A 15,770-nucleotide genomic window follows, 5' to 3' on the forward strand; every position below is an offset into this window, starting at 1 on the left:
GAGAACTATGTTCGATTCATGTCATCTAATCCTCAAGTGTTGCATCCCCTTATAGTAAATAATATACCAGCCCTGCCTAACATCTTTGTCAGTGACCTGGACAAGGGGATCGAGTGCACCCTCAGTCAGTTTGCAGGTGACACCAGGCTGGGTGGGAGTGCTGATCTGCTGGAGGGCAGGAAGGCTCTGCAGAGGGATCTGGACAGGCTGGATCATGGCTGGGGCCAATGGTGTGAGGTTCAACAAGGCTCAGTGCTGGGTCCTGCCTCTGAGTCACAACAACCCCAGGCAGCTCCACAGGCTGGGGCAGAGTGGCTGGAAAGGAGCTGGGGGTGCTGGTGACAGCAGCTGAACATGAGCCAGGGTGTGCCCAGGTGGCCAAGAAGGCCAATGGCATCCTGGCCTGGATCAGCAATGGTGTGGCCAGCAGGAGCAGGGCAGGAATTGTCCCCCTGTGCTGGGCACTGGTGAGGCCACACCTGGAAACGTGTCCAGCTCTGGGCCTCTCACAATGAGAAGTACATTGAGGTGCTGGAACAATTCCAGAGAAGGGCAGTGGAGGTGGTGAAGGATCCGGAGTGTGAGTCCTGTGAGGAGTGACTGAGGGAGCTGGGGATGTTTAGCCTTGAGAAAAGGAGCCTCAGGGAGTCTTTGTTTCTCTCTACAAGTACCTGAAAGGAGGGTATACCCTCCATACCAGGTGGGGTCCATTTTTTCTCCCAAGTATCAAGGGATCTGACAATAGGAAATGGCCTCATGTTGTGCTAAGAGAGGTTTAGATTGGGCATTAGGAAAATTTTCTTCCCTGAAAGGTTTGCAAGCATTGGAACAGGCTGCCCAGGACAGTGGAATCACCATCCCTGCAGGTATTTAAAAGATGTGTGAATGTGACACTTGGAAAGTGGCTCACTGCTGTTCAGTGCTTAGTACTTCTGGGTTAAAGGTTGGGCTCGATGATCTAACAGTCTTTTCCAACCTGAATTATTCTGTGGTTGTGTGATTTTGTTTTGTAGATCTGCTGACCAAGAAGAGACTTCTGTTCTCCCCCTTCTTGATGCAGGCTTTGATAGGGTATGTATAAATTGCCTGTGTAATATAGAAAATGTAGTAGCTTCATAAATTACAGACATTTCTGCTTCCTCCAGCTGAAAAGAACACATCCTCTTCTGTTAGAAATTTATTGATAAGAAACCAGTGGCAGTTGATTTTGTTTTCTTTTCAGGAGTATTCCAGAAGCACATGAAACAAAAAGCCCTGTGATTTAAGTAATCCTTTCAAAACAGCAGCTATACTGAGATTACTTTCTTGTGGTCTGGCTGGGTGGGTTTTATGACTGCACTAAGAAACAGGGGCGGGAGGCTCTGATTAACATATTGCAGCGTGCTGACTCCTCACCCAGACCCCTCCATGTGTCTCAGGATGCTGGGATTTCTCTTCTAAAGGGACTACAAACCTGGTCCAGCTCATGAAGATTTTTTTTCTCCCCATAATGTCTGTTATGTTGGTTTGCACCAATTCTTCTCAGTACAGAGTTAGATCCTGTATCAGAAGCAGAAGGGAGGTAACTGTTCATACTGTTCCTCAAAGGGCTTTGTAGGAGAGAGCAGAAAGGCAGGAGTTCTCAGCTCTGAAAATCTAGGTTGCTTACCCTCTCCCAACCTTTGTGTTAGTGGCTTTGGATGGATATTAATGTTATGTTACTCTAAAATAAACCAGCTGCATTTTTGAAGTTAGCTATTCATAAGGAAGGATGTATACTTAAGCAAAAGAAGCACATCTGGAGAATTAGTTAGAATTAACTGTATATATTTTCTTAAAAATATACATATTAAGGAAAATTAGCTGTAGCAAGGAAAATCAGAGAAGAGATGGAATTAACCCAGGCAAAAATCTCATTCTTCTTTGCTCATACTGAGTCCAAAGTCTGAGCCAACTCACATTCAGCCCAAGTTTGTTTATACAGCAGAACATGAACCAGAATTACCATTTTCAGATGATCTCCCAAAAATAGAGGCATAAGATCTTGCCAGTACTGCCAGAGTATTGTGGGACCAAAGCATTTCTAAAGCACTTAGGTGCTCTGAAAATTGGAAATGTGTGTCTAAGAGAAAGGTCAGCCCAAGAATGCCTGTGCTTTATTAGTGTAGCTTCTCTCTCTCTCCCTCCCTCTCTCCCTCTCTCTCTCTCTGGCTTCAATATTTGTCAAAGAGAAGTTTATTACTTCTCAGGTCAATGTTTCATTTGAACACAATGCAGGGCAATGTGTTTTGTAAGCTAGATTTAAACTGTAGGTGTAGTACTGAGTGAAGTCAGAGGAGACTCTGGCTGTGAGACACAGCTCAGTGATACTCTCTGCCTTGGAAAGAAAAACCCGTTTGCACCTGACAGCTCTGCTAACTACTCTCTGTTGCTGTCCCACATTTATCTGAGAGCTTGAATAATGTAATAATTCCCTATTGGAATTATTTTCAAGACTTTAAAATACATCTGATGTCAAAGTTTCTTTTTTTGCTGTGGGGTGGACATGGGAATTATTTCTGCTTGGATGGGGATCAGTAGGGACTAAATGCATTACCACACAAAGATTTAAAAATACCCCTCTTCAAACAGAGAGGTGGTATTTGCAGGGAGTCTCTTCCTCATCAGCAAAAATGAAATTTATTTTTGGAAAATTGCAACCTGTTTAAATCATAATTTTTTATTTATGCTGACTTATTTCTGGTTTTTCTTCCTTCTTCTTAAGAAAGTCTATTTTATTATGTCTGATTTTCCTTCTATATCATTAACAGCTCTTGTGTTTGTGTATTAATGCTGTTGCTAATCCAGTACATTAATTATGCTGATTTTTTTTTCTTTTCAGGCTCATAAATCTAATAGTGGTGGCCTACTTAGGATGGGCTAATTTGAATAAGCAATTTAGCTCCCTGACTGATTTTAGCTATGATTTAAATCAGCAAACAGGAGATCTTAATGTTTGCAGTTACTGACTTACCGCCTTGTCTTGTATTTTGAACTTCTTTTCCTAAACAAATGTTGATTCTCATTGACCAGATACTATTAAAACTTACTAGATTGGAATAAAAGCAGTATTTAATATTAAAACAAATTCTTATTGCTAAGCAAAAAGAAGGATACATTCCTGCTAGCTTATAATTCTTGTGGCTTGTACTAAGTTCTGCATAGAACAGTGGAATCCCATTATAATGAAGTAAGAAATAATTTAAGAGTATGTGTTACTTAAATCAAAATGTACTGTATAAATATGAAACTTTTTAAAAAGAGAGTGTTTTGTCTACCTTCTAATATCTGCAAGTTCAGAAATCTTCTTATTCTTGTGTCACATTAGAAGCACAGATTGGAAAAAGAAATGTTTCCTGCTATTTTCATGTCCCAGTTGATTTCTCAGTTTTGAGTCAGCCAGCGAATGACCAGCATCAGCACTATGAACTTAGATAAAATGAAGACTATACAACAGTAAAGAGCATGGTTAGCACTTTGATAAGCTGCAGTTCTTGATTCTTCGCAAAAGATTTGTGCCCTGAGTTTTGTCAGTGAACAACAGTGCTTAAAATTTTTCAGTAAAACACACTACTATCAAATTCAGTACATAAAAAGCCTTAGTATATTCTAGTAAGGCTATTTCATCAAATAGGTTGCCTTTGCAGATAAATTTTGTGTTATTGAGAGTTGTTCTTATAGTTTTAAATTTAGCTCAAATGTATTTGAATATTTAAAAAAGCACCCCAAACCTGAAAATCTTAGTCTACACTGCTGTAGAAGATTAGTTTGTTAGCAGGCAGCTTGAAATACAAAAACACAACATTGTTTGCTTTGCTTCTGCCAACCTTTTATTGTACCTTTTGTTCTCCCATGCATTTTGTAGCATGTAAGGTGAAAGTTACAGAAATATTTTAAGATGTCAGCATTAAGGAGTGGAACAGACCCATCCCAACAGTTGTTTTTAATGTTACCTTTTTTATATTTTGCTCACAACTTGAAATTAAGCCACTGGTCTCCAAAACACAGTTTTTTATACAGGACAAAGCACAGATTTCTTGAAAGCTATTCTTTGGAGGTTTGCATGCTCCTCTGGACTGTGCATGCAGCTGTGCTGTGAGAACTAGTAACAACACAGGGCATTTCCAATGACAGCTAAAGTCAGTGCATGTGTTTGATCAATAAACTTTAACTGAAGTCAGAGATTGTGCTTCTTTTGTAACAACCAAAAAATTCTGATTTTAGCAGGACCAAGCACAAGACCTTTTAGACCTAAGAGACAGAGAACATTCTCTCCTATCTGGAGTAAAAGCTTTTTTCACTGTGGTCAGATACTTCTTACTTTATATAATTCTGTGTACTTCTGAATTCACAGTGACAGCTCAGTGAGAAGACTTGTGAAGCAAAGATACTTCACTTTTGGAACTTAGCTGCAATATTTGCTTGGAAACAAATGCCAAAAATATTTCCCTTTCTTTTTTTTTAGCATGTATGTTTTATGTCTCTAAGGTTTTCCATTTTCATTCTGAATTAAGGATAGATGTTCAAAATAAAACATCAAGGCGATCCTGGTTTTGTGTGAGACTGTGTTTGGGGTTTTTTTAGAGTATCTGGTGGGTTGCTAAGACCAAACAGGAAAATCCAGTAAAAATCCATTTCCACCAGAAAAAAAAAGTATGGTTGAGGTTGGAAGGGACCTCTAGGGGTTGTCTTGCCCAACCTCCCTGCTCAAGTAGAGCCCCCTAAAGCAAGTTTAGAACTATCCCACACATGCTTTTCAACATCTCCAGTGATAGAGATCCTGCAGCCTCTCTGGACAACCTGTGCCCAGGTCACCCTCACAGTAAAAAAAAGTGTTGCCTGATGTTCAGGCTCCCTGAAATGCCTTTGTTTCTGTTTGTGCCAATTGCCTCTGGTCCTGTCACTGGGCACCACTGGAAAGAAGCTGGCCCTGTCTTCTTACAGTCTCCCTTCAGATATTTATATGCCTCGATATGTTCTCCACTTCAGCATTCTCCTCTCCAGGCTGAAAAGTCCCAGCTCTCTTGGCCTGTCTCACAGCAGAGGTGCTTTATCACCCTTCTGGGCCTTTGCTGGCCTCATGCCAGCTCTCTCTAAAAAGTTAAAGTTTCAGATGAAGAAACTGAAAAAACAAGTTTAAAACTATTCCAGCCTATTTCATGCACTCTTGATTTGTCTTCCAGCAATTCATGGAGAACAGCAGCGTAACTGCTTGTTACAATGAGCTGGTTCAAATAGAACATGGGGAAGTGCGATCTCAGTTCAAATTACGGTATGTAGAGGTGTGAGAAACTGCAAACATCAGCATCTTGGTCTAAATAATTGCACCATGTTACTTTCTGCTTCTTCCCAGCTAAGCATATGTGTGCCTTGCATCTCTATGTTAAACCAATACACTGCACTTTTATATTTTCTCCTTCTGTGTTTTTGTAAAGGACAAACTCAGTGCCTTAGTAACTGACATCCTGAGAAATCCTGGTCAGTGTAGGTGTGGGCTGTGAATTTATGTGATGGTAAAACTTTATAACGTCATCCTTGATCTCGTGTGTCTGAGCTTTCATATTTGGAGGCTTGAACTGAATGCAATCTTGATTCAGCTCTGAGCTTTTATTTTCTTGCTTGGCCAAGACTTGGCAGGCCAGGAGCACAGTTTTATATGTTAGTGAGAAGTTAAATGGTGCTCATTCCCACATGCACTTTTTCTTTAATGTGACTAATTTTGCATTTAATATAGGTGCTTTTGCATGCATGTATATATTTTTGCAATGCAACCATATGAAACTATAGGAAGAAATGCAGAGAAGGGGCTGTTCACTCTGTGATGTAAATTAATTCTAGTTCCATCTACAAAAAATACTATCACTTTTCTACAGGATTCAGTGTCTCTGTTTCAGAAGTTGATTCTTTCTAAGATTTCTTTGCAAACTGATAGCAAAGTGACTTTACATTTTAAGTGATTGCATATTCATGCACACAAACTTTGCATTTTAAGTGACTGCATACTCATGCACAAAAAATTTGTGCAATGACCGTAGAATTCCATGGGAAAAAAAATGGATTTTGGTTTACACAATTTAAATAGTTATTTTCTAAAACTCAGCAAGAATGTCTTCCCCTTACCTGTCTTATTGGAGAGATACCATTAAAAACTAATCAGAGCTGATACTGGTTATGGCATTCAGGTATAATTTGTTTTTTCATTTTTGTGGTTTAACTAAGTGGGGAAAAGAGTGCTGCACTGCATATCTGTGCTGCTAGTTGATGATCTGCAGGTCTTCCATACAGCTTTGTAAAAGTGAAAGGGAAGAGAAGGCAGAAAGTTAGTTGATAGAATTTAACTCAAGATACATCACGTGTTCAAACACAAGAGAAATGTAATGAAAAAGTAGCACAAGCCCCAGAGAGCAGTAGATGAGGTCATGTCATTGGTCAGAAATGGCTTTCCATTCCTAGCACGGACTCTGCATTTCCACATAGCTGGTCCTGGTTTGAAACTTGGTTAGACATCTGTGTTCTAATTAAAGGGGATATGGGCCATTTAAACTTGTAATTTTGCTGGCTTGCTTGCCAGATCAAATGAAAATACTAAGGCTTGAATAGTGCAGACATATCTGTGTGTTTTCTTACAGAAAGTCTATGTAATTATGTTTGTTAGCAGCTGATGTACCAGACAGGCATCTATCACTGAGACAAATTAGTTCCTTCACACAGCACAAAATCACACTTGGGAACCAGCTTGAATTGCTAGAAAATTACTTATAAAATTACACTCCAAGATCCTTTTATTATATGACCAGAAACACTTCTGTCATCTTCTGTACAAAATACTTTTTTCCTACAAATCTTCATCCACATGGCTGCATGTGTTTTTTTCTGCATATGTCTCATCTTGTATCCTATTTTGTTTTGAGCTACTTCCACAATAAGCAGAAGTAGTAATGTCCTGTATTTCCTAATTCTAGACTTAATTCTAGTCAGTGTTAGTAATTCAAACCCTACTATGCAGCCTGGAAGCAAGAGGTTTCTTTCAGGTAATAACTGTGTACAGGGATATTTATGCATGGTGCATTCTAGCTCCCTGCAATGAGAGTTATATAGAAGATAATTAGTTTGTTTTCAGACAAAATCAAAGAGGAGGCACTGACGTCTATCAAAGCAAGTGTGACTGAGTTGTTTCTTCCAGTACTCACTCTTCCGGGCCATGGTAGGGACTTGATCTTCATATCCCCTCCAACCCAAATCACCCTATGATTCTATGAGATATACATTTTCCCCTAGTATTGAAAGCCTATATTAATGTTAATGCCATCCTGTGTAAATCATTATTCAAGCAATTTGAATTCTGTACCAAGAAGGTAAGGCTTTTGTTTTCCTGCATTAGTTCAAGGATAGCCCTGAAAAAAAATGGGCAACAAAGATCATCTGAGTCCTGAAAGATCAGGATGTATGGAAATCAAGTCACTGCATTATTACTTGGAAGAAGGAAAATTGGTATTTTTTTAATTGGGACTTTGAGATGGCTCAAATTGTTCCCTTTAATTGTGTTGTATTACAGTTTCATAGACAGCGCCAACGTATTTGCTGTACTAAAACTTCATCTATATGTCCTGTCATGATTTTTGTGCTTCCAATCTTTAATGGTCACAAAACTTTTTGATGTAATACTAATGTGTTATTTTTACTGCAAATTGTTCGTTCCTGCTGTTCAGAGCATGTGTGTAGATACAAGCATACTCTTAAGATGCTGCATCACCTATGAGAAGATTTACAATGTAATCTGCAGTAAAAGCATGTTAACAGGGATGTCTGAGGCTGGATATGCCGAAAAAGTCATAATAAAGATAATGACATGATCTAGTCAAAACAACTGCTACTTTGTGGTTCATCTATCAATAAGTACAATTTAATAACGTATTTATAGTGAACAAAATGTTCTAACAATAAAACTAATCTGCTAATCATTTGCTACTTTCAGGGCTTGTAATGCAGTGTTTACAGCATTAGAACACTGTCAGGAAGCTGTAGAAATAACCAGTGAAGATCATGTCATTCAGGTAGGGGGGGGGGAATGTTAACTATTTTATAGATTTTGAAAAGAGGGACCCCAAAGACATCTTCACTTAGTAGTTCCTGTTTTATATCAATATTTTAGTTTTGTTGCCCATTGGAAAATCTTGCACAATGAACTGCTTAATTTTTGATTTCTGCACACTGATGCCTGCTGAATTTGTAAGACTTTTCCTTCTGTAACTTCACTGAGATTATAGTTTTCAGTAATGTTGTTTCTGGTAAAACCTGCATTAGTTCTCTTTCTGTGCCTTCTCATAGATTGTATATTGCCTTCTCTGTTCAACCTCTCACTTGAATAAAATGTTTCACCATTACATAGTATTTTTATACGAGAAACACTGAATTGTAGGGATGTGCGGTTGTGGCTTTAGCATATAACTTTTTACACTTTGGTACTTATATATAAGTTACTAGCCTTTAAGTAAGTTTTTTTGTATTGCCCTGATGTACCTTTGTTTTGGCAGTATGTTAATCCAGCCTTTGAACGGATGATGGGTTACTGCAAGGGAGAACTTATTGGCAAGGAGCTTACTGAGCTACCTAAAAGTGATAAAAACTCTGCAGATCTTTTGGACAACATAAACACATTTATTAAAAAAGGAAAGGTAAGCAAATATGACAAACTCATGAAATCTCTATAGACTTCTATTCTGATTTGGTTTTATTGCTGTAGGTTTAAGAACACAAAATGTGTTCTTCATGAGTACACATATAAGACCAGAATTCTGTTTCTCAGATGTCTAAGCACAACAGCCCATGCCACAGACAAGTGATTACAGATTTCATTAGCTTTGCTTTTAGGATCTGACTGAACTCCTGTTGATTTGCTGGTTTAAGATCAGTATCAGAATGTTTTCTGTGTTTCTGTTTTGCTTAGAGCCCATGGAGCTTTTGTTAGATGAAATGTAACAGTTTGTCCCTCAGTCAGTCTCTCAGGTGGCTGAATCATCCAACCAAAATGTGTAACTTCTGTCAAACAGCAGAGCCTTCGCTGACTGCATACTTAAAGCACAAAATGTATTGGCACCCAGTGGGGTGCCAATTGCTTTCCTAATAACTATAGTTAGAATGTCTGCAGTGCACTGTGAACTCCTGTCCTTGAGGCGATGGGCCTGGTAATACGTTCCCCTAACATATGAACCAGTCTCTCATCCCATCTTCCCTGGGTTGCAGAAATTCCTGCCACCCTTCCCTGTCTCACATTCCGCTTCAAGACCTTTGGGGAGCTCTTGAGCCTTTGAGTCACGTCCAGCAATGATCTGAGCTTTGTGAGTCACTGTCTGGAGCTGTTTGCAGGTCCACCTTGGTTCATTAGCAATACCTACAGGCCACTCCTGCTGTGCTCCTCCTCATTTGTATGGGCTGCCCAGCAGCTAGCACTGTCTGCTCAAAGGTATCTTCTACCCACCTTCCATCTTCATCCTACCCTGCTGCCAGGTAGTTCCCTCCTTAAGATACTTCCTCTTTGAGGTTACTTGAAGGACATCTTTAGATCAAGGATTTCTGAAGTTTAGCATATATACCACATGATAACTGACAACTTCAAAGCTGAATGGTGCTTGGGCTTATTTCTGCTGGTGCCAAGGGATACCCTCTGGATCATGCAGAGCAGTGTTGCAGCCACTGCTCCTCATGGTGGCACCTAACAATAATGTCTGTCACCTCTTTAAGTAGATGATACCTAAAGTTCCTTGTAAAAATTGTAAAGTTCCTTGTAAAACATTCCTTCTTCCAAGAGGAACATAATTATACTGTCCTTACGTTAGTTAAAGATGCTGCTCTCCATTGGATGAATAGTTGCTGCTCACTCTCTCTCTCTGTGTTATACTTAATGGTACATTAATTTTATACAATTTTTAAAAATACAGCTATGAAATAAAAATAATTATTTAGTACATAACAGCAGTTATGCAGTAATAAACAAATATTTGACTGCAAGCTATGTGTGCTCAGATGCTGTCTCTGTTTTGTGTGTTTCTTTAGGAATGGCAAGGAGTTTACTATGCAAGAAGGAAATCAGGAGACAGCATCCAGCAGCACGTGAAGATAACACCTGTGGTCGGTCAAGGAGGGTAACTAATTTGTCCGGAACATAATTGCTTTCTGGGTTTTAGGGCCTTCTCTCTGCTTTCTGCATCTGTAAGTTTGACATGAACTCCACGTATTTAGCAACTGGGCAATCCCCATGTTTGTGTGTGTGCTTGTATATGTTCCCACCTTCGCCGTTTAGAACGGACACATTGCCAAATTCTGCTCCTAGATTTGCAGAATTCCTGGACCAACAGAAGGATCAGGTGTCCTGCAACAAAAACCTCAATGTCACGCTGAAGGAATGCTTATCACCCAGTTGTCTTGCTGGTGTTGGGCTTGGTATCTGTTTTCCTGAGGGCTTGGAGATCTCTCCATTAGAAAACACTAATGTATCACTTCACTTCTGTATTTATGATGTGATGTAGTAACAAGTGATAATTTCTGTTGTTAGGAAAATAAGACACTTTGTGTCCCTCAAAAGACTGCATTGTCCCAATGAAAACAACAAACAGGTATTGTATTTCTTTCATGTGATAATTTTCATAGCTTTTAGTGAACTGATATTTTTTGGCTTATAAATTTTTCCAAGATGTGATCTATATTGTCAATGAGATTCTCACTGATTGTTGGAGCAAGCAAGAAAATTTCAACATTTGCATGCATGAGTCTCTCTAGGACTCCTGAGGAAGACCATCTTTCATTTTCTGAAGCATGGATATGACAATTGAGTCCATGACACTGTAGAGCAATACAGATCACAGTTCAAAGGGAGTTTAGGGCCTGTTTTGTAGGGCTGTTCTTGCCAGTCTGATCTGGTGTACTTATGCCAACTAATGACCCGTGCCCAGTGGCCCCAAGGTTTGACAATGTGTGGTATTTATGAGGTGTAGCCCTCATGCTGGCCCTGAGACTTCACACACCTGCCAGAACAGGTGCTGTGGAAGAGTGCAACTCAAGCCATGACCCCAGTAAACCTGCAGCAGTGGCAAAGCTGGGTCTCTGCAGTCCAGACACAAAACCACACCACCTGCTCCTGCAACAGACCTGGTGATGTGGGAAGCTGTTTGCTGTCATCTTCTCCTGGATTCCTCCCTCTGATGTTGTCTGACACAAACTATCATATCATGTACTTTGCCACAGAAATACTCTAGTAAGTGCCATGTTGAGTAAAGAAGTCTAGACTTTTGTGAGCAAAGGAGTGAAGCCTGTCTTTGGCATGTGGTCTCTAGGGGTGAGACAGAGACTGGCTGGAAACATTTTAGACGAAGCTTGTGCTCTGTAAATAGGAGATGTTTCCATGTCATTTAGGAGAGGAGTTATGAATTTTGTTTTATTTACAATTTTATGTGCTTTTATCTGTGATGTGGGTAAAGACACTTAGGCAGGAAAAGTATTTAGAAAGTCACTAGTATGTCTAGTTGCCCCTTCTTCAGTAGAACATCACTGAATATTAACACATTACTGGAAAACTACTACTTCTAAAAGCATTCCATAGCGGGTAGCATTTGACTGTTGAAACCATCCTCCTTGCACAAGTTTTTGTAGAGGTAATATAATAATAATTCTTGGAAGAACTTTGCATGTCTATCATTGAAAAATAAGACTCATAGTATTTTAAACTGACTTCATCTTTGAACTAAAACATGTGTTTTAGTATTAGCAGCAAAATATCATTTACAGTCACAGGATTTTTTAAAATGTTTAGGCTAGAGTGCAACAGAGTTTTATAAAAGCAGTGATAAAGCTGCATGTATTTTTAATTCATTGTTTAAACCTCATAACTGTTGTTTCATTTATAGCTGCTTTGATGTTGATTTGAAAGTAAGACATAATCTAATGGCTTTTTCTATGCTATACACACAGCTGAAAGACTGGTACAGGGAGGTGTATATATGGTATTCTTAATGCAAGATAATAAGTATTACGAACTTGTACCCATATGTAAAAAATAGCAGGAATATAAGAAGTAATTTTTTTTGTCCTTCTTTGCCCTGTAGATTGAATTGCTTAAACCAGTAAGAATCATGCAATCATTGATTGATTTGACTGGAAAGGCACCTTAAAGATCACCTAGCTTGTCACAGGCAGGATCACCTTCCACTAGACCAAGTTGTTCAAAGCCCCACACAACCTGGCCTTGAATTTCCAGGGACAGGGCATCCACAACTCCTCTGGGGAACCTGTTCCAGTGTCTCACCACCCTTAAAGTAAAGAATTTCTTACTGATAGCTAGTTGAAACCTACTCTCTTTCAGTTTAAAACCATTGCCTCTTGTCCTGTCACTATACACCCTTGTAAAATTTTCTTTTATTTTCTTGTAGGCCCCTTTAGTTATTGGAAGGTGCTAAAAGACATCCAGGACTCTTCTCTTCTGCAAACTGAACAACCCCAACTCTCTCATCCTTTTCACATAAGAGAGGTGCAACAGCTCTCTGGTCAGTACTGTGGCCCTTCTGTGGATCTGCTCCAGCAGGTTCATGTCTTATGCTGGAGACCCATCCAGCATGCTGTGGCCCCTCAAGCAGTTGTGACACTGCAAAGCTTGGTGTCATCAGCCAGCCTGCTGATGGTGCACCTGATCCTGCTGATGGTACACCTGATCCTGCTGATGATGCACCTGATCCCACTGTCTGCATCCCTGACAAAGAGGTTCGTAATCCTGGCCCTGGTGCAGGCCCCCAAGGAGCACCACTTGGGCACTCCTCTGCACCCAGACTCCTGGCCATTGGCCACAACTCTTTGAGCAGGAGCATTCAGGCAATTCCTTACCCACCTGTCAAATCTGGGTCTCTCCACTGTAGAGTCAAGGGTGTGCAAGGAAGCATCAAATGCTTTGAACAGGTCCAGTTAGATGACACTCTCTTATCCACCCATCGTAGGAAGCCACCAAATATGTCAGGCATGATTTGCCCTTGGTGAAGCTGTGCTTGTTGTCAGCAATTACCTTTTCCATATGCCTTAGCATAGTTTCCAGAGGAATCTGCTCCATGGATTGCAAGGCACAGAGATGAGACTGGCCTGTGATTCCTTGTATTTTCCTTTTTCTTTTCTAATCTTTAGAAATGACAGTTAAGTAAATTTCCCCATTTCCAGTCACTGGAAACTTCACTGGACTGCTATGACTTCTCAAATCTGATAGCTGCTTAGCTACTTCCTCCACCAGCTCCTTCAAGACTCACAAATGCTGTTCAGGTCCCGTGATCTTGTGCACCTTCAAGTTCCTTGGATGCTCCCACACCTGATCTTCTTCTACACTGGGTGGTTCTCATTTTCCCAGTCCCTGCCTTTACTTCCTGTGACTAGGGAAGTGCATGTAGCTGGAACACTTGCCAGTGAAGACCAAGGCAAAAGAGTCAGAGAGTACCTCAGCCTACGTACCTGTGTCCCAGGTAACCACATCTCCTGTTTCCTTCCAGAGAGGGACCACATTTTCTCTAATCTTTCTTTAATTCACCAAGGTATCTACAGAAGCTTTCCTTGCTGTCCTTTATGTCCCTGGCCAGATCTAATTCTATCACACTTTAGCTTTCCTAACATCATCCCTCGCTCATCAGACATTCTCTGTATTCCTCCCAGGCTACCAGTCCTTGTTACCACTCTCTGTAGGCGTCCTTCTTTTGTTTGAGTTTGTCAAAAAGTTCTTTGTTCATCCACACAGACCTTCTGGCATTTTTCTGACTTCTCTTTGTTGTGAAGCATCACTCCTGAACTTGGAAGAGGTGACCCTTGAATATTAACCAGTTTCTTGGACCCATTTTCCCTCCAGGGCCTTATTCCACAGCGCTCTACCAAGCAGTTTCTTGAAGAGGCCCAGGTCTGCTCTCCTGAGGTCCATGGGAGTGCTTTTTCTGTGTGCCCTCATCAATGCCCTGAGGATCTTGTACTCCTCCTCTTCATGATTGCTGCAGCCCAGGCTGCCCTTGAACTTCACATGCCCCATAAGCCTCTCCTCATTAGTTAGAAAAAGGAAAATTACGAAATAAGGACTTACGTCCACGGCAACATTCATATTCTCCCGTACTGCTAGAAAGTATCATCCATTTCTGTCTTTTTAATACTAGTTCATGAGAAGCTACTAGTAAATTAAGCACTATACAGCTGGGAAGATTTACACATTTGGTGATCCAAGGGAATATGGGCTTCAAAAGTTTCTCCACAGATACAGAGGTCTGCCAGAAAGGTTAAAGACTGCAGCCTAACAGAAAGTATGGTCGGTGGAGATTTTACATCCCTCGGGTTAAAAACAAGGTGTATTTGATAGAACTATGTAATTGTTATTTCACTTCTGTCACAGAAATATCTCATGCTTGTAGGAGATCCTGGACAATGCAGTTTTGTAATATCCATGCCTTAGTAGTTGCAGCAGTAGAACTCTTCCTTACACTTAAAAAAATTGGGTTCCTTTTCAAGCTACAGATAAATCTTTATGGAAGGATAAAAGGAAATCAAATTAAATATTTACTTAGGTTGCAGAGCAGTAAAAGCTGTCATAATTCAAATTTTGATGTCAAATGTCTAATGTTTCACTAAATCAATATAATTTAGACAGCTTGATCTCAGCATTCAGACAGTATATGTTGACGTCAAAACATGCTTATATCATTACACATTGTTTCACCTTAAAAAAAGTATATGTGTTTTTTGCCAGTACCAACATCCTCTGTAAGGGATATCAGAGACCACCAGAACTTTCATGTATTTCCGAGCCAGATTTATCAAATAGAAAAACCCAGCATGTTAAATTTATGCATGGAAAAAAAAATACCTACAAGAGCGTTAAGCATTCTTACAGTGAAGATTTATGAATGAGGATTGGCTTTCATGTGACTATTCCTGTGTGCTGAGCCTAGGTAATTATTAATGCTGCCATTGTCAATTTGAGACCTGGCAGGATAGAGTCCAGTGTTTTCACATTCATAAATTTACAAGAGAGGTGTTGTTTATTTCAAGAACATATTGACCCAAGATTAACTGTGTAACTGCCCTCATAACTTACCTTACATGGCTCTTTCAGCATATGCCTGCAGAAGGGGAAGAGAAGTATTCAGAACAGAAATGTGGTTTATTTTTTAGTAAAGCACTTGGAGGACTGTGCCTATGTTTCTGCCAGTTGTGCAGCAGACAGAGATATATCCATTGGCTTTGAGAAAAGCTTCAGGACGAGGCCAGAACAAACAGTTCAGATGCCTTGTGTCACTGTACCATATTTGATGAGATTTCCTTAACCTTACTGTGCTTGAATGAGATTATTTCTCTGAGAGTTTCTACATGGTTACAAGAGAGGTTTTCAAGCTTTTAAAATTTTTGTGGATGAAGAGTCAGTTCTTACATTCCCCTGAACAAGAATTATATGGAGCATGAGCAAAGGGTTTCCCTTTCTTGTTTTTTTTAATTCATTACAAAAAGCCGTGCCTGAATTTTGCAGGGTTTTATTCCTTTCCATTTTCTTCTCTTCCCCTTTCACCCTCTGTCTCTCCCCCCCACAGCAGAAAGGAAGAAACAAAAGGTGTGCAAGAATGACAGAATGACAGAAAAGAGAATTTGTATCATTCCTTTCCTTTCTTTCCTGAATAATCCACATGCACAGTCACAAACTGATACAGACCAGTAAGAGCACACAAGTGCAACCTTGTCATACTCCTTTTAACTGA

At 40.0% G+C, this 15,770-nt stretch overlaps 1 protein-coding gene across 1 annotated transcript in view; it reads left to right on the forward strand.

Moving 5' to 3' along the window:
- The window catches only part of PDE8B (phosphodiesterase 8B), a 70,310-nt gene that overhangs the window by 36,880 nt on the left and 17,660 nt on the right, over nt 1-15,770 (forward strand). Inside the window, exons 5-10 of the mRNA XM_050986681.1 lie at nt 1,014-1,071; nt 5,202-5,290; nt 7,994-8,072; nt 8,553-8,693; nt 10,072-10,160; nt 10,571-10,631. Of these exons, the coding sequence (XP_050842638.1) occupies nt 1,014-1,071; nt 5,202-5,290; nt 7,994-8,072; nt 8,553-8,693; nt 10,072-10,160; nt 10,571-10,631 (517 nt within the window). The remainder of the gene's footprint in view (nt 1-1,013; nt 1,072-5,201; nt 5,291-7,993; nt 8,073-8,552; nt 8,694-10,071; nt 10,161-10,570; nt 10,632-15,770) is intronic.

The sequence above is a fragment of the Serinus canaria genome, chromosome Z (genome assembly GCF_022539315.1).
Source record: "Serinus canaria isolate serCan28SL12 chromosome Z, serCan2020, whole genome shotgun sequence".
NCBI lineage: Eukaryota > Metazoa > Chordata > Aves > Passeriformes > Fringillidae > Serinus > Serinus canaria.